This window comes from Alligator sinensis, unplaced genomic scaffold (assembly GCF_000455745.1).
Source record: "Alligator sinensis unplaced genomic scaffold, ASM45574v1 scaffold629_1, whole genome shotgun sequence".
Lineage (NCBI taxonomy): Eukaryota > Metazoa > Chordata > Crocodylia > Alligatoridae > Alligator > Alligator sinensis.
The window spans coordinates 160890-180742 of record NW_005843123.1 but is presented as its reverse complement, the minus strand read 5'-3'; the positions used below and the strand labels follow the sequence as shown (position 1 = coordinate 180742).

The following is a 19853-nucleotide window of genomic DNA, read 5'->3' as shown; positions in this document are numbered from 1 at the left end:
GAACAGGCTCCCCCCAGAGGTGGTACAGTCTACTGCCTAGACTTATGCCAGAAGCATTTGGGGGATAGCAACAGAGCATCATGATGGAGGAGAAGGAGGAATTATTGGAGCCTGGAACAGCATCAGTGATAGTCTTGGAAAGGAGAGTGACAGCTATAGAAGGGAAAGTAGACCAAGAGATGATACGTGAATCAGAAAGTGGAAGTGAACACCCAGAGTCTGATGAAGAATGGATGAAAGTGGAGAAAAAGGGACAGAAGAAGGTAGGAAAGAAAGGTGTGGTGGGATCACTGGTTTTGGAGGAGGCTTTATTGAAGAAAGCAATGAGAGAAGAGTCTGGTCAGCAGGAAGAATAGGAGAAGAGGAGGCAAGGAAGTCAGGAGGGAGAAATGAGAAATGAAAAAGTGATTGAAAGGAAGAGGAAGACTACTGGGAGGTATAAACCAGATCTGCAAAGAGAAAGAAGATGGGAGGAAGGGAGAGATGGAATGGCAAGCAATCTACACCTGAGAATAAGAGCAGTAGTAGCAGGAGAAGGAGAACAGAGAAGTTGGACAATGAATAGATACGAATTTATAGAAAAATATTGTTTGAAGTTTGGGATGTTAAAGAGGAACATCTGAATAGCCTGGTTGCCTTTCCTAATTGGAAGTCTTGGGAAATTTCATATTGGAGCTGAGAAAGTTAGGAGGATTTTTGGAAGATGTATATGGCAGTAGGCAAAACAGAAGAACTAAGGGGATAAGTTTTATTGCAGGGGAAAAGACAAGAGGAAAGGACAATGTTTATTCAAATGTGCAAAGACACGCTTAAGACGGAGGAGACAGAAAAATAGTTGAAGAACTGTGTACAAAATGCTATGCAGGTTGAGAAAATACATGATAAATACTGTATATGGATGGGATCAGGAAGAGCTCAGGTGGTAATGAGGGCAGATAAGAGGCATCCTGGTGGAATAACGCACTTACCACCAGTAATCCAAGTGGGGCCACACTGAGGGTTTACAATGTATTTTGGAAAGCCTAAACTTCATAGCAAGTGTGCACAGGAAGGATATCTGGACACATACTGTCAGCACACAATATGCTACAGATATGAAGGGAAAGGGCACAGGGCGATGGAATACCAAGAAATACTGAAGTGTGTCATTTGCAGGGAACAGGGACACTTACAGTGCTGATGTCCTTGGTCCTTCTCAAATAAAGTTAAATCTACAGAGGAGCAGCAGAGACAAGAAAGGGAAAGCGGGGAAGAGGAAGATGTTGAGGCACAAATCATGACAGTGGATGAGACACCAAAAGAAGGAAGACCTGGAGAGGAAGAGGGTAACATTTCAGTAAGTGAAGTGGCCAAGCTGACAGAGGAGGGAAAAGAAGGAAAGATAAGTTGAACAAATGACTTTGAGACTGAGGCGTGAGAAGGGAAAGAAGAGAGGACAATACAGGAAGGAGTGAGGCTAGAGCAGGAAAAAGGAGAAAGTCAAGTTGGCAAAAGAAAGAAATCACATGCTATGAAGCTCAGAAAGAAGGCAGCAGACAAAAAAAGAGAGATGGGGAGGGAAACAGGTTAATGAAAAGTTCAGTGGAGCTAATGTGGTCGGGAAAGGGGAGGGAGGGAAGGGTAAAGGTGTGGGACAGGGGAAACTTTCTTAAATATTAAAGCAATAAAACAACTGGGAAAAGCTATGGGGATGTGAACAGGGGGAAGATTAGAGTCAACAGCATCAAGTAGTAGCATAGAAGACTTGTAAAATGGTAGAGATTTGAAATTTAAATAGACAAGCGTGAATTTGTGTATAGCATCTATAAATGCCAGAAGTATGTGACTGAGAAAAAGGTGAGATAAAATTATGCCAATATTGAATGGGGTCAAAGCAGACATAATGGCCACTGACAGATGTGAAAAAAATAGTGCTTTACAGGAAGAGGAAGCACATCAGTTTGACTCAGCTCCCCAGTGTCCATATAGATCAAACACTTCAGTGGGGCTTTTTGGCACTATTGTCTAAAGCTGGTTCAATCAGCTACTAGATAAAAGCACCAAAAGGCCCCACCAAAGAGAAAACTCTAGACAGATGTTGGGTCAAACTAACAGTAATACCCCTTCTGGGCATACACTGTGCTCAGTGGAGGAGTGCACCAAGCTGAAAGCAAAGCACCATTTTTTTTTCGTGTCTGTAGCAGCCAATATGTTTCCAGGAGTGTGCAATCGCATGGGAGAGGGATTACAAACATTTTGTAAAGAGATGGGGATGGGGACCATTGTGGTATATGAGGCTGTATGCAAACAAAGTGGCTGGAGTCACAATTTTGCTCAGGAGTGAGGAAGTGGAAGTGTGACACATGCAAATGATTATGGAAAGGAGACTAAAATGGATGGTGGTGCAGTTTGAAAAGAAAGTGTTAGAGATTTTTAATACATACACACGAGCTGAAAGAGAAGTAAAGATCACCGTGTTTAACCAATTTGAAGTGTATGCAGGCAGAGGTAAGCAGCAAATTCTGGTGGGGGATTTCAACTGCATTATTGAGACGATGGAGAGGAGAGGAGATGGAGGGGAGGGAGGGCTAGACAGCTCATCAAAAGTACTGATTAATATAATAAAAGAAGGAGATTTAAAAGATGAACGGGCAAGTGAAAAGGTGACTACAAGGATGGAACTAAGTGGGAGACAGGTGTTGAGGACTGATTTTTGTATTAACATCAAAAGGGTTAGGGACTGGAAAGAAGGAGATCATGAACAGCATGTGCCCCCGGTGGCTGGTTGGGCTAGGCAGCGACAGGAGTGCAGCGGCAGCAGCAGGAACGCAGCAGCAGGAGTGCGGCGACAGTAAGCAGAGGAACTGTTGGCGGTGGTGGGGGAGGAGGTGGCAAGCGCTGACCAAGTGTCGGTGACCACCTGCAGCTGCCACCAGCAGCAGTGGCGGCAGCCAGTGGGAACCATGGACCATCCACAGATGCCACCGGCGGTGTCAGCGATGGGGTGGTGAGCGTAGGGGCTGCATGCGGGTGCACGTAATGTAATGACTGCAGGCATGTTATGTATAGCAGGCAGCAGCACACGCCTACTTTGCAGGCAAAATCTTCCATATACAGAACAGCTTAGGGACCACTACTTTTACAGGGAGTGCACTGCCATGCTCAGGGGGTGCACATGCACCCACGTGCACCCCCTATGCGTTACCCCTGTCTTAGATGTAACCTTCAGTGATCACCACATACTGAGAATAGGAGTGAATTTAGAAAAACACTGAAGGTAGGGGGAAATGATGTGGAAGTTAATGTTCAGTTATTACTGAATAATAGGACAGGACAAAGTCATCCCAAATTTTACAAAATGTCTTGGAGTGGTAAACTATGATAAAGAGTAGAACAAGAGAATTTTTCAGAAATATTGGTCAAAGAAGTGAGGAAGATGGTGGAAGAGCCATGAACCAGGACTTAAAGGAGGTTGTAAGCAAAGAATGAGTGAAAAAAAGATTTGGAAGATATAAAGTGACAGACTGAAAAATGGCTCAAAAGGAAAATGGATGAGAAAATCGTCTTGACCAGACCACACTGGGTGGAGAAAAGAGAAGGATAGCGTAAGTATTTTTTGGCAAAATTGAGGAAAATAAAGAAGGAACTGAAAGCAGTGAGAAATGAAGAAGGAATCCAAACAGAAGAAAATGTAAACGTGTCGGATGCAGTGGTGGAGTTTTATAAAGAGCTATATAAAAGAAGTGGGATGGATGGTGGAAAAATGAAGGTGTTCATTGAGGGGATAAAGGAAGGAATAGCAGCTGGAAAGAAACAAAAGTTAGAGGAGAAGTTAAGTATGAGAGAGGTGGAGGACTACTTAAAAGCTTGCAAGAGACGGAAAGCGCCAGAAAGAGACTGATTTCTGGTGGAATTCTATGAAAAATCTAGCAGTGGTTGGGGACAGACATACTGGGAAATAATGGAGGGGGGAGATATGGGAGGATTTTCCAGAAGGTGTGATAATTTTGATATTCAAGAAGGAAAAGAAAGACATAACCCTTTTAAAAGCAGACTATAAATTGATGGCAAAAGTATTGGCCAAAAGAATGCATAACTGTTTAGCAGATGTGATACAAAAAGACCAAACATATGCCATTCCTGAGAGAAGGATATACCAGCACCTACACTCTTCATTCAAGAAGGGGGTTGGTCTACATCAGTGGTGGGCAAAATACGGCCCGTGGGCCAGATTTGGCCCACCAAGCACTTCCCTCTGGCCTACAGGGCCCCTTCAAACCCCGGGTAAGGGCACCTGCCTCTAAAAGCCTCCAGCAGCAGCCGGCAGACCTAGCCACCAGCTGCAGCACCTCAGGCTGTTTACTTGGGTTCTGGTTGCAAGGCAACCAACCCTGACCTCAGCCTGACCCAGCTGGCCTTGCCCCACCCCTGGCTCAGGCCACGCCTGCAGCTTGAGAGGGGTTGAGAGGCTGGGCCAGAACCTGTGGCACCAGTGAGGGGAAGGAGGGGAAGGGCCAGCTTCTGCTTTGCTGCACGGGACTGGAAAGGGACCTACCCTGCACGTAAGCCCAGGAAAGCAGCTGCTGGGCCATGCCATGCCGCTTGTGCCATGCAGGCTCAGGCTGGGCTGGCACTAGGGAGGGGAAGCAGCAGCTGGGCCACAGCTCCGGCCCAGTCAGCACCAGGAAGGAGAGGTGGCAGCGGAGCCATGTGCCACTTGGGACAGGATGAGCCTAGACCGAGCACCAGGGGCTCAGCTGCACTTTCCCCCTACCTGTCAGTCCCGAGTGGGACACGGCTCCGCCGCCGCTTCTGCTGGCTGGTGCCAACCTGGCTGGCTCCGTCCCATCCGGAGCAGCATGTGGCTGAAGCTGAAGTTGGTGTGCATTGCTAGTGTGCATTTGTCATGAGGTTCAACAAGGAAAAAGTGCAAAGTCCTGAACTTAGGACAGAAGAATCCAATGCACCGTTACAGGCTTGGGACCAACTGGCTAAACAGCAGCTCTGCAGAAAAGGACCAGGGAGTTACAGTGGACAATAAGCTGGATATGAGTCAACAGTCTGCTCTTGTTGCCAGGAAGGCTAACAGCATACTAGGCTGGATTAGTAGGAGCATTGCCAGCGATCAAGGGAAGTATTCTGCACTTCTGAGGCCACATCTGGAGCACTGTGTCCAGTTTTGGGTCCCCCCTACAGAAAGTATGTGGACAAATTGCAGAATGTCCAGCAGAGGGCAACGAAATGGTTAGGGGGCTGGGGCACATAATTTCTGAGAAGAGAACTGGGCTTATTTAGACTGCAGAAGAGAAAAAACTGAGAGGGGATTTAATAACAGCCTTTAGCTGCCTGAAGGATGGCTCCAAAGAGGATGGAGCTAGATTGTTCTCAGTGGTGACGGATGACAGAACAAGAAGCAATGGTCTCAAGTTGCAGCAAGGGAGGTTTAGGTTGGATATTAGGAAAAAACTTTTTGACTAGGAGAGTGATGAAACACTGGAATGGGTTACCTAGAGAAGTTGTGGAATATCCCTCCTTGGAGGTTTTTGAGGCCTTGGTCAACAGAGCCTTTGCTGGAATGATTTAGTTGGGGCTGGTCCTGCTTTGAGCAAGGGATTGATCTAGATGACCTACTGAGGTCCCTTCCAACCCTGATTTTCTATGATTCTATTAAAAGGAACCAAAGTCAACATTTGTATTGCTGAGTTTTTTATTTTCATCATTGCATCCCCAGCTTTGAGTGTGGGTTTGGGACGGGAGTTAAACTGGTGTTTGGGGACAAACAATTGTCTTCTGGGGACAAACGGAGCCCTCAGATCACTCTCAACTCAGCACGCTCATAACAGGGTGAGTAAAATAGCACTGCATCTTCATGTAGAGTCCTAGATCCCAACGTTCTATTGTATGGTCCAGATGTAGCACCAGTCCTAGCAACTATTTTCTTTGAGACATATTGCATACTCATAGAGATGTACCTGAAGGGCTTTCTAAATTTAAAGCCAGCAAACCTAGATTGTAACTCCATTCCCAAAGACGTGGCCTTGAAGTAATTTACTTAGATATATTTCTAAAGAAGCCAGGAATGTTGTTTGAAAGTGAATAACAGGAAAAGAAAATTAACTCAAAGCAAGAACCAAATGAAAAAATGGCTCTCCGTTTACAAAAAGAGAACATAATTGAGCTAACAAGAAATAAACTGTGGACATAAATATGTTTGGCATGTATTTGGCATGCACAGTACCATGTAACTCCAGTTTTGGCCATTTATGCATAGTTTGGGATTCTATTTCACCCTACAGTAAAACAGTCACTCTGCATGTGTCCATACTGGAAGTGATGAGGAAGACTCTCCCACCATGTAGCCTTATGGTAAGGGCAGCTGCCAAGGGAGTAGGTGACCTGGGTTTTAGATCCTCCCACTCCCTTAGCCACTGGAGGTTTAAATGAGCTTTTTAAACATTAGATCACTTGCTAGGCATTACCCAAAGCCCTGCTCTTACATTTAATATTCACTGGATAAACATGACAAAAAGTACCATGGGAGTTTCTGCCTAATTGGGAGCAGGGGCTGAAGCTAGAACCCAGAACCCCTTTGAGGGAACCAACCATCTCTCTGAAACACTTACTCTCTCTTTTGCATTATTTACTCCAGGTCCCACATTTCACCTTCTCCTAGCTGCTCAGTAAGTTTGGAAAATGTGTCCTGTTGGTTATAGCACTGTGTAAGGAAGCCAGAAATACAAGCTAAAATCTCTCCAGAAGGATGGTCCAGAACTTGGGTGTTTTACTTCCTAGGCAAATACTCTAACCATTGGGACAAAGGGTGGGACACATACTTCTGTGTTTTATTTCTGGAAGGTATGCAAACAGGGTGATTCAGTTTCACCACAGAGTAAAACTAAATCCCAAATAATATAAGTTCTAACAACTGCAGTTATGTGGCAGTATACATGACATTTAGGCATACAAAGTAAAACAGGGTGTAGCCCACTGCCAGGTATACTTTGTGAGAAACCAAAGTCCATATTTCACAAGGAAAGCTTCAGAAATAATTGGAGACCATAAGAGTGGGGTCAGAATTTTGAACAGGAATCTGTGAAATAATGGATGGAATATGGTTTTGGAAAGGGCTCCATGTAAAATGGTCATTATCTCCAATCCACACAAAAACTGAGGGAAAGATGGTGGCACATTCTGTAAGTTGGGCCTGTCCAACTGGGAGTCTGCAACGGGTTAATTCACAGGTCCAGTTCACTTGCCACTCCTCATATCATTTCCTTGCTGGTGCCTTAGAGGTCCCCAGGCTCCCCCTCCTTCCTCCAGCATAACCTTTGGGACATGCTCCAGCCCTCAAGTACAAAGCAAGAAGCTTATAGATTCCCTAGCAGAGATTTTTACAAAGGAATATATTATTAAACAAAAATCCAAAACAAATAAGTAGCAGCTGTGTTTGAACTCCTCAGTGATTAAATGTGAGTCTTGCTCAGAGCAAGACTCACAAAGAAGAGGTGCTAACAGCTCCTCTCCTTATTCCATCATCTTCTCTTGCCTTAAAGATGGACTTTCAGTCTAACCCTCGCACTGTTAACACTGTAGAAACACCAGAGGTACCATGGACAGGTGAGGACATAGAGCCAAAAGGTGCACTGCTGGGAAGATAGGCAGACAGATTCTTAGAGCTCTCCATGTTTTCGTTCTGACAGTGGAAAGCAACTTGTTCCGAGACCAAAGTAGCAGTGCTCACTGTGAAATGTAGTAGAATCTGGAGTTACATACTGCTTTGGAGGATGTTATATCTTCATGGCTTACCCCCCCAAAATGACCTGATAATTCTAATATTATAAAAGCCTTAGTCTGTCTGTCTGTCTGTTCGTAATGCTTTATTCAAACTCTAACTGGTTGTCTTGGCAGCCAATCAGAGTGCTCCAACAGACAGAGACACACAGCGGAGCGCTGCCATGACAGCAGGGTCTGAAGGAGCAGAGCTGAGGGGCAAGGCCAACAGCACTGGCCTCACCCCACCCCCACTCCTTGGAGGTAGAGGGGGACAGCGAGGACCAGAGCAACACGATGACAAAGAGAACAGAGTGGGGAGGTGAGGCCAGCAGCACTGGCCTGGCTCCTCCCCCCCAGCCCTGTTCATTGAAGGCAATGGCAACACAGGGTGCTGGTGGCGCAGCACTGGCATTGTCCCCCCACACAGAGGAGCATTGCCATGACAGCAGGGACTGAGGGGCCGGAGCACGGCCACCCTGAACAACAACAGGCAGGGAGGGGGAGGTAATGGGGAAGAGGGGAGGGAGGGAGGGAGGGGAGGGGGCCCTGGCTGCCGTTGCTGCTGCTGCCTGCTCCTACCATGGCCACCCACCAGCCACTGGTCGCTGCCGTGTGCAAGCTCACCATTCCCCCCCTTACCCCAGTCCTGGGCCAGCACCAAGCAGCCGGGGGGGAACCGGACCCAAAATGACAGGTGGGGGGAGGGAGGAGGGGATTGATCCTGAGCCTGAAGCAGCAGGCGGGGAAGGGAGGGAGTGGGCCCAAACCCGAGGCAGCGAGGGTGGGGAAGTGGGGAGAGTCAGACCGCAACCTGGGGTGGCAGGGGGTGCCAAAGCAGGCCTCTGCCCCCTCCCCCACCCCCATCATGCTTGACAGGCAATCTGCTAGTAATATATATAATTATGTGCAGCAAGTTACTTCCCCTCATGTCCTCCCAAGCAAGCATACCAAAATCCTCCTGCCCATAAAATCCAAAATCAGGCAATGGCCACAAAAGCAGAGAGCTAGGGTAAAGATCAGATGTCCTGACAGCTGTGAAAGCCCAGAGCTTTTTTGAAGCTTATGTCTATCTTTCAGAGAACAGAACTCCCTTAATATGCTTATTCTGACTCCATCCAACAGCTTTAAAGGGGATATCCAGCCCTGTTCCCCAAGAAACTGTTGAAAGTTCTCAAGTGTGACTGTTCTACTGGAGTTGGGGTTACCACTGGGACAGCGCATGCTCCCTCCACCCCTTCCTCCGGGCCAGCATGCATTCAGCAAATATTTCACGTGTGAGGGAAATACTATTAGCTTAAGAAAAAAAATTACAGATATTTTGCAACATGTCCTTGTTCCAAGCTCAATCAAGCCCATCCTCCAGTCTCCTCCCACTCCTGACTCTTTAAAAGACAGAGTTCAAGTACATGAACCAGCATAACAAGGATAAACAACACAACAACAATCCTTTCCTTGCCTTAGTGGAAGCAGAGACGGAAAAGATGTCACTTACGGGCCGGACTTCCCCAGTGGTGTTGGTGTATTGCCGAGCCAGACCAAAGTCTAACATGTAGCATTTCCTGTAGGTTGAAGGTAGGCGACCCATGGCAAAATTGGACTAGACAAAAGAATTCAAACAAAATGATCAGTAAGATAGCCACAGCCATTCACATGCAAAACTCAGGATTCTCACAACTACACTGTACAACCAGGAACATGCCTCTGATAGAAATGCAATTTTTAAGCCATCTCCAATGCATTTGCCAGATTGTTCAATGCAATCCGCAGGCAAAGAAACTGAGATGCTCTCAGGTTAGTCTCAAGAAGTGGAAGATAATTCTGCAGTTGAGCTGGGTTTGAGGATTCCATATCAAGAATTTAGTCTTTGGGGAAATTACTATGGCATCTTCAGATATTTATTGCAAACCCAGAGTTTGTGAGTTTAACAAAATTTCAGTGAACGTGCAAAGCATTACTATTCCATGCCATTACATCTGTAATGAACATGGAACATCACTATTTACACAGTAGACTGGAGTTACCCTGGGAAGAAAGGGTTCAGCATGCTGCAATGTGGGCAGAAGGTACTCACAGTATTAAATGAGCACTAAATGACCTGAATATTTGCAAAACTTAAGCATATCAGGCCTGATATTCACCTGTATAAACTGGTACAGCAAGTCAATGCTGCAGCCTATCACAAGGTGCCTGGCCTGTTAAAGGAGGTGGGGTCAGTCTCACCTGTGAGAGACCAGCCATGTCCCAGCTCAGGGCCATGTTGCACAGGACACTTAGTACACACTGAATGCACTTAAAACACATGGGTCCACTGATTCAAGCAGTAAAACACATACTAAATGCACTTGTACCATAGCAAACTTAGGACTTTTGTGCAAGGAGTATCTCTAGATATTATTAAGTAACACCTGTACTGTCAGCCTGATCCATCCATAAAGATGCTATGAAAAATTTGCAGTCCTCCAGCTTCCCAGGATGCACCATTCCCCCCTTTCCCCCCTACTTCAAGGATTGATCTATGCACCTGCCTGAACTCTACTGCCCCAGCAGATGGTACCAACCCCACCACCCACTAGGAGATAACTCCCCAGCTCACATGGAACCCATTGAAAGCCTGAAGTTCACCGAAGCCTGCCATCTTTGCTCACACACTCCAGTGCAGAAAGTGAACACCTAGTTTGGCAAAACAAAACAAACCAGAGAATGCCCTCTTTGGACCCCTTGCAAGAGGCCCATGGACTGGACTTGTGACAGGATGACCTCATCATGATTGGGGGCAAGGAGAGAGCCACTGGCACCACCTCCAAGGGTGGGAAGGGCAACCATTGAAACCAGGTGATCTATGAGAGCATTGCGATTCAGATGGTGGCTTGGGGACAATAGTGGGACTGGCTGCAGATCTGCACTAAAATCAAAAGCATGAAGCCGCAGTATGCTCAGGACAGGGATGCTAACAAGGTTTCTGTTGCCACAAGGATCATGGTCCCCTAGTGGGAAGAGACGTTGAGATCCTTGAGGCAGACCACATCATCACTCCCTGCCATACTGTGCACTACACATCTATGGGCCCAGTGTGGCACAATATTGACTGTGACAATGACAATGGATGCTTACATGGCCATGGAGGAGCATGAGGATGCATGTTCAGTGTAATTGTTCCCTACCCAGATCCTTACTCTGACCCAGAACCACAGCCAGGATATACAAGATAGAAACACCTTGGGTGAGAATCTCATCAAGCAGGTAGACACGGACAACTCAGCAACAGCCACTGGTAAGTTTCAGCAACATTAGGGGAAAAGGTGACTGGTGGGGTGTCTCTTGGCTTGGGGGTGACTCAGGGCTTGCTCTGAAGGTGGCACATAGCTCAGTAAAGTGCCTAGGTACAAGGGTGGCAATCAGTACAGCTTGCCCCCTAGCCCTGGGATTCACCAGAAGGGAGTGAGCATTGTGTCCTGTGCAATGCAGAGGACATGAGAATTGGTGCTTGGACCACAGCAATTGTACATGGGCTTGATGGGCCAATTAAGGCACTCAATGGCTGGGCCAGTTAGAGTTAACTCAATTAAGGGTCAATTCATGCAGGAGAAGCCATCAGTGGAAACTAGAGGTTCACTGATATATCAGTGCCAATCTGATACGGGACCAATGTAAGAAAAATTGATAGTATCAGCAATTGGCTTTTTGGCTGATGTGGCCAATAATTTCACCGATAAATGCCCTGTGCATGCGCACAGCCACAGCTCAGCATGCAGGCAACCACGAGTGCAGCCCTGCAGCATAGAGAGCATCCTGGTTCAGCTGGCAAGTCTTTTGTGAGGGAAGGGCATTGGGGGGGGGCAGATCAAGGCCCTCACAGTGAGGGAGGGAGTGGAGCTGGGGCAGGGGCAGAGGCAGAGGCATAGATGGGGCAGATCCCACCGCTGCACGCACCCTCAGAGGGCATAGGGAATGTTTGCCCCCAGATCTATGTGCAGGGCAAGGGCAGGCTGCTGTTGCAGGCTGGGGCCGGGGACAGCCAGGGCTACACTTGGGGAGGGAAGTGGTGGTGCTGGAAGGGGGGCAACAGCCCCCCACATAGCCCCCATCCCAATGCCACCGCTGCCCATCCCGAGCATTGCCTGGTCTAGCCCCTCACTGGGAAGAGCCCGGTGCCACCCCGGCCCCAGCCCACAGCAGCTGCCTGCCTTCACCCCACATGCAGATCCGGGGGCACACCCCATGCCCTCCTGGGGTGTGCATAACAGTGAGAGGGACCCCCCGCCATACCCAATGGACAAGCCACTCAAGGCTCCATCCTGCACTCCACCCCAGCTGTGCAGTACCTGCCTCTGCCCCAGCCCCAGCCCCGCTCCCTCCCTCACCACAGGAACCTTGATCTGCCCACCCATCCCTTCCCTCCTCCCTTGCCCCTTCCCGCACAGACTTACCAGGCAGACGCTGCTCTCCAAGCCGCCCAGCTACATATCGGCAATCAGATTGGTATTGGCTGATATGGCTCATTAAAAATCAGCCATCAGTATCGGCCCAAAAAAATCTCTAATCGGTGCACCCCTAGTGGAAACCCAATCCATCAGCCCTACTCCATCCCCAAACCACCCTGACTAGCAATGGCAGCTTGCAGCCCACCCCCTCCTTTTCACCTCCCCAACTCTGTATGTTTCACATGCCCTGAGGTATTTCAGTACATTTCAAGGGGCCATCTTCACCCTAGGCCAGGGATATTAGTTACTGCCAATTGACTTCTGTGCACCAGTACCTAGGGATGAGCGTGGTAGAGCTCCCGCCTGTGCAACCAGGGTCCAACCACCTGGGACAGCTTTTTAGGGCATCCACACACAAAAATACACAAACAAATGCTTTTATTAGGTCCATCTGATCACATGCAGAAATGGGATAGAGGGGGTAAACCCTGAGGGGGAGGAAAGGTATAGAAGAGACCACAGCCCCTTGTTGCCCTGCATCCCTGCCCACCAAAGGCATTGTTGATACACAAAGACAAGGTTTTATTTAGTCATATCTGCACATAAGCAGAAAGGTGGCAGAAGGGGTAAACCTCCCCGAGATGGCAGGGGGGGATGAAGGTGTAAAATAAATTGTGACCCTATGCCATCCCACATCCCCACCCCTCAAAGGCCAATGTAGCTAGTGGCAGTCAATATGGCAGGTGGCAGTGTCATACACTACTCTGTGGGGGCCAGTCATGGGTGGGCCCAGCACCAGAGAAAACTGTCATTGTTCAGGTGCTGGAACAGCAGCTGCCTCACCTGAGTGAGACTGGGCAGCCATTTTGGGTGGTCATGAAAGCTGTCATGCTTCAAGATTCCAAGTCTTGCTCAAAGATCAGGGTCATGGTCACTGTGGGGTCCAGTGCATTTGGTAGGGCATAGAATTGGGTATCATTCTTTAGGAGAGAGCTTGCAGGGGAGAGTGCAAGGTAATCCTGTTCAGGATGTGATCGGCAGGGATCCTAGTTTTCTCTGTTTAAAAATCCTAAATTCTCTCATTAAAAAACCCAAAAATCTGTGGAATTTTTCAACGATTAAAATGAAACACCAAGATACATATATAGGTATCAGTTGAACAGAATGTTTTATTGATGTATTTATAATTTTTAAGCAATTTGGAAGCCTACCAGTGTCTCAATCATTATACTAAAAATCAATTCAAATACCTATATATTTTGGTGTTTGATTTTGGTTTTTTTATCATGAAAAAAAATCAGAGCTCCCCGCCTCCTTCACTCACCAGGATGCAGGTCCAGCTGCAGCATTCCTTCCCCCCACTCCCTTTGTGGAGCTGAGCAGCCCTAATATGCTGGTGCCCTGCCCCAACCATGCCATTGCCCCTCACTCCCAAGCCACAGGCCCCTAAGCCCTACCAGTGTCTCTCACTCCTAACCGACAGCCCCTTGGCCCTGCTGGTGCCCCTCACTCCTGACCCATAGCTCCCTGCCCCGCCACCCCTGATAGAGGGGACCCCCACCGGCTATGTGACCCGGTGACTCCTTCAGCTGGAGCAGAGCATGAAGCCTGCCCCTTCACCCCCAACCCCACAGGCAGCACAGCCAGAGTGGAACTGAGGAGAGCCTGTGGGGAGAGGAAGCAAATGTGGTCTGCCCACTGTAGGTTTGGGGCTCCCTGCTGGACAGGGAGGCTCAGTGGTGACACTACTGCCACCACAGTGAGGCAACCCCTACTGCTGCCACGCAAGCGGGGCGTGCCTCACCTTGGCAGTGCACTTGGCAGGGGGCTCCCAGCTGTGGTGGAGGTGGCACTGGGCCTCTCCGCCCCACTCCACTCTCCTGCATTGGGTCCCGCCAGCTGAGCCATGGAGGCCTGTGGGGGAGGGCAGCAGGGCCCTACAGCAGGCAGCCCGCATCCTCCCCCACCCCGTGCACATATCTGGGGGGGAGGTAAATGTCCCCTATCCAGGAATACATGCAGTAGTGGGGAGCCAGCCCCTCCACCTCCCCCTATATGAGCCTCCTGTGGCTCCCTGGCTGGGCCCTATGGCTGTGCATTCCTGTCTCACGCCCCCAGCCCCAGCCCCCAGCCCTGCCCCCCTCCCCCCCTCACTGTGGCCACCTCAATCTGCCTCCCCACTGACACATCATCTATGCCCCACCCCCCCAGACTAACATACAAGCAGCTGGGGGAACTGCACTCCATCACCGCTGCCTGGCTGTATTGCTGGCCACATGCATCTGTGCACATGCACATAGGTACGTAGCGCCCCCTGCATGCTGCTCCCCTCAGCCCCAAAGAGCCCCTTGCAGACTGGAACTCCCCAGCCTGCAAGGGGGAACTCACAGTTTCCCACATTTTTCTCCTTTAAAGGATAAATATCCACATTTTTCACAGAAGTTTAGGGCTGGAAGAGACCTTGTGAGATCATCGGGTCTGGCCCCCCTGCTCTGAGCAGGAAAGACTGCCGAGGTCAAATAACCCCAGCAAGATGTGCATCCAGTCTCCTTTAGAAGATCTCCAGGATAGGTGCCTGCACCACCCCCTCTGGAAGTCTATCCCAGAGTCTGGTTACATGAATCGTCAAAAAGTTTTTCCTCATATCCAGTCTGCAAACTTCTTTGCTCTCCTAACTGTAGCATCACACTGGTGGCTCATATTCATTTTATGGTCAATTATGACCCTCAGGTACCTTTCAGTCATAGCTATCATAGCACCACTGAGCCTGTAGGTTTGTTGCAGATTTTAGTACTTGACACATCTCAGCGTGGAAGAGCATCTGGTTCTGGTCCGCCCATCTAACTAATTCATCTTGGTCTGCCTGAATCGTCAGCCTACCCTGATGCATGGCCATACTTCCCCACAGCTTAGTGTCATCAGTGAACTTTGCCAGTGTGCTTTTCAGCCCCACACCCAGATCATTGATGAAAATGTTGAAAAGCGCTGGTCCAAGTACCAAACCCTGGGGGACCCCCAGTGGCTACCTTCCTCTAGGTCGATACAGATCCGTCTTTTAGTAGTCTCTGGCTCTGACCCTCCAGCCAGTTTCCCACCCGTTTGACCATTGAATTGTTGAGCCCATAGTCCCCTAGTGTTACCCTGAGAACCTTGTAGGACACCAAGTCAAAGGCCTTCCTAAAGTCCACGTAAATGATGCCGACCTCATCTCCCTTACCCAGGTGGTGAGTAACCTGGTCATAGAAGGAGATGAGGTTAGTCAGTAGGGCTGTGCAAAGCTTCGGTAGCTGATTCAATTTGGAGGTGATTTGGTCTGATTCAGGGACCAAATCTCCAAATCCGAATTGAATCAAGAGACCAAGTAAAAGCTCCAAATCGATTTGAAGTATCTGAATCTATATGGAAAAGCTTCGGAAAAGATTCAGCCAATTCGGAGATTCAGCTGACAGCTGCCTCCAGCTGGTAATTCTGTTGAGGTTGAGGGAGTAGGGGAGGGATGAAGCATGGGGGAGGGAGGGAGTGCAGCTGCCCAGCTGGGGCAGGGGGGGCATGGGATGCAGGCATGGCAGCACTGTGAACGGGAGCACTGTCCTGATGCCACTTGCCCAGACACGGCACCGGGGGGGGGGGGGAATGCGGGTGCAGCTTGCTCCAGGTGGAAGGGGACAAGTGGAAGCAGGGCAGAGCTGCCACTCCCAGAGCTGATGCAGGTGCCCTGCTGCTACCCAGAGCAAGCTGTGCCTGTATCACACCCTGCCCCCCACCCCCCATGCCGGCTAGGCAAGGAACACTAGGGCATAGCCCCCGTGGCTGCCCCTGCTGGGACAGAGGCAGGCACAGCCAGAAGAGCCATGAAATCTTCATGGCTGCCCTGCCCAGTCCCATGCCCTGTCTGAAGAAAAAAAAGCACCATAATCACCGGCTCTGGCAGAGCCCCCCATGCAGCACAATGCAGTGGAGGGCAGCAGGGATTGCTCCCCCCACTTGGCACCCACACGGCAGCTGCCCTATGGCATGGGTGCAGCATGGGTCAGCAGGGCACTATGCACTGTATGGGAGCTGGGGCAGCTCCATGTGTCAGCTGGAGTCCAGCAGCAATCACCCCAGTGGCCCCAGCTTCCAGACAGTGCACAGTGCCCTGCCGAGCTGCACAGCACCCGTGCCATGGGGCAGCTGCTGCGCGGGTGCCAGGCAGGGGCAGGCAATCCCCACTGCCCTGCGCTGGGGGCAGGGGGGAGGCTCTGCCACAAGTGGCCAGAGGCCCCAACCACTGGTCCTGCAGCCAGTGAATACAGGGCGCTTTTTTTTTTTCTTTTTTTTTTTTAATTTAAAGTGCTGGGACTAGGCTGGGGCGGGGTGGTGGATGGGGCTGAGCACAGCAGCCATGGTGGCTTCTCCCATGGCTCCCCCCACTTGGGGAGAGGCAGGCACAGCCTGAGGAGCTGCAGGAGAACCTGCAGCCATCCAGCTGTGCCTGCTTCTCCCCGGCCAATCCTAATCACTGAATATATCTGAATCGGCGCCAAATCTTCTGAAGCCGACTCAGCCAAATCGATTCAGGACAGTGATACGAATCTCTGAATCAAATCACTGTCCTCTGAATCAGCCAAACCTGAATTGAATACTTCCCTATTCGCACAGGCCTATTAGTCAGACATGACCTACCCACAACAAAACTGTGCTGGGTGTCATTCAGAATTTTGCCTTATACTAGCTTATTGCATATGGACTCCTTGAGACATTTTTTGAGGATTTTTTTCTGGGATTGAGGTCAGGCTGATTGGCCCGTGGTTCCCTGGGTCCTCTCTCCTCCCCTTTTTGAATATGGGTACAACATTGGTCCTCCTCCAGTCTTCTGGGACCTCTCCTAAGTGCTATGAATTCTCAAAGAGGTTCACCAGCTGTCCTGTGATGACTTTGGCTAGGTTGTTCCGCACTCTGAGATGGAGTTCCTCCAGTCCTACTGACTTATAAATATCCAGCCTCTCTAGCTGTTCTTTCACCAGCTCTACATTGATTGTTGGTAGGTGATCATCCCTACTGTGACTATTCTGTGTCATATTTGCATTCAGCAGGCTATTACTCTTAGACTGGTAGAATACAGACGCAAAGTAATTGTTCAGTTTTCTCCTTGGGTGTTGGTGATCAGATGTCCAGATACATGGGACTACTGCTCAATGTTTCCACTGGTTTTCCTCCTGTACCTATAGAAGGACTTCTTACTGTGCTTGATTTTGGTTGCTAACCTGAATTCAGTCACTGCCTTTGCTTTTCTAATCTGTCCCCTACAGGTGTGGGCCAATCTTATGTAGTTCTCCTTGGGTTCTATTCCTAGCTTCCATCATTGGCAAGCCTCCCTTTTCTATTTCAGAAGACCTGCAACTTCTCTATCAAGCCAAGATGGCCTCCCAGCCCCTGTGCCACCTTTTTTGCATACAGGTAAGGACAACTTCTGTGCACCAAGGATTGTGTCCTTAAGGAACAACTGCTCTTCACCCTGCGGTCCATGACCCCATGAGGCATTACTTCATGGCAAATGGAAAACCCAGATCCCTGGTGATCAGTCCTTGCTTTCACTAATAGTTTTGCCAGAACTCCTAGCAATCAGTAACACAGGCATAATAAGGTTCCCAAAGTATCACATATGTTCCATGGAATTACTATTTTTCCCAGGGAGCCACCATAGTTGGCTATTCCATTCTGTAACTAGTGGCCGTCCCAGGGCCAGTCTGATCATTGGCCACTTGTTTCAGTGCAAACCGCCTGCCTACTTCACCTGCCATGCCTTTGATGAAACTTAATGAAAGTTGTTTACAAGGCAAGAGGCTGCCCATTTACTTGCCCTGATGCCAAGGGCCTATATACACGGCTCTGATCTTCCATATACCATGTCCCATACCTCAAAGATGTCATCCATATTACTCCAGTGCCTCACACTGGGATCCACACTCCCATGCCCTCACACCAGTGCTTTACAACGGGACTCTCAATCCCTATGCCCTCACACTGGGATGCATAATGCCCTGCTCAGGGCTCCCAGCCCCTATCTTTTCCTCAGGCTCCATACCCAGCACGGGACCCTCTTGGTCCCATCACACCCCTGCACTAGGGCCTCAATCCCCTGCCCAACACTGGGCTTCAATCTCCTTAATCCCCTTCCCTGAGAAGCCTCACATCTACCTCCCTCACAGGTTTAGGGACCCACCCCCCTAGAGCCTTGGCTCCTTCATGCACCTCAGGACTTGCAGTGAAACTGGGCACTGCCTCAGGTCCCTTCCTGACCTGGGCCCTGCCTCAGGACTCACTGTGAGCCTCGACCCTTGCTTTGACTTCAGGGTGTATTCCCCTAGCCTTTCCCCTCCAAAGGGTAACCCACAAGGCAGTGGGGGCTGAGGCTTTCCAGCACCCCCTACTCACCCTTCATCGAGGAGGCACAAGTGTAGCATTTCCTGAGGACTGCCCCACCACCAGCAGCTGCACCACAACATCCAGCCCCAGCAGGGTGTAGTTTTAGGTCATTCCCCAGGACCAGGAACCTCCACCTTCCCCATTGCTCCTTCCCTGTATCTCCAAGGTGTTATAAGCAGCAGCGCCAGCTGAGTGATGTTCTCCCTTTGGCTGCTAGCACCAAACTGCAGGCTCCACTGCTGAGAGCCCTGTTCTTAGAGGGAACAGCTGGGCCCTGTTCCCAATCTGGCAGTTGTGCCTGATTGGGATTGCAGCCACCTGCAGACTGCTTTGCTGTCTGCTCACACCTCTGTTACACCTTCCATGACTATAGGGTGTATGTTGACACAAGTGCTCACAGAAGCAGCATGACATATCTTACAGGGTTGCCACCAGCAAGCTCAAAATGCTCCCCCCTGCACTATTGGGACATTTCTACCAGGGAGACTGACCAGAGACATGGTGTCCTGATACAGGGGCAGATAATGGTGCAGGTGCCTTCCTAACAGGAACCTCCAGAGTGAGAGTGGAAGTGAAATACAGGTAGTTAGCTGAGACTAGATAGCTAAGATAATGCTAACCATGACATGGCCCTGATCTTGTCCTGCTTGCCCGTGGAAGTGACCAAGATGCTCAGTTCTTCCCCAAATATCTAGAAGTTTGTAACAATTTCAAAGTCTGCTCTGCCATCAATTCAATGGCGTCTACCTGTCTGCAGAGCATGCGCAGGAATTCAGCACCGAGATGCATTATCTGCTCCCTATGGAAACACACTCAAGGTTCCTTCTACTATGTTCACTCCTCACAGTTACCTCTTGCCCATGAGAGTTTAGGAGGTTCAAACACTGATGTTGCTCCAAGGACACAAAGGGACCCAACTGCTCAGAGGATGTCCTGTAGTTGAAAACACAGTCAAGACGAACAAGATCAGATGCTGCAGGACGTTGTGGAGTCCTTCAGACACCAAGTCATTATTACTGAAAGTTGGTTTGCTGCCTATGAGTGCCAGCAGGTTTGATCAGAGAGCTGCTATCAACTCTTCAGAAAGCTTTTGAGGCTCAGTCCATCACAAAGTTGTGCCAGTCCTTCCTGGACAGGGTGGCTACCTCTGCAGAGGCGTATGTCTGTGTTACAACAGTGAAGTAGAAAGCAACTGTAGCCATCTACCCTCTCCCATCCAACCAGTAGCACTGTCACCAGCCTCACATCAGCCTGAGACTCACTGCCTCCTGC

The 19853-nt window shown here is 49.4% G+C and overlaps 1 protein-coding gene across 1 annotated transcript in view; it reads right to left on the bottom strand.

Annotated features, from left to right (window-relative positions):
• Positions 1–19853, bottom strand: part of TTBK1 (tau tubulin kinase 1) — a 288592-nt gene that overhangs the window by 140234 nt on the left and 128505 nt on the right. The window contains exon 6 of the mRNA XM_025193892.1: positions 9245–9349. Coding sequence (XP_025049677.1) covers positions 9245–9349 — 105 coding nt within the window. The remainder of the gene's footprint in view (positions 1–9244; positions 9350–19853) is intronic.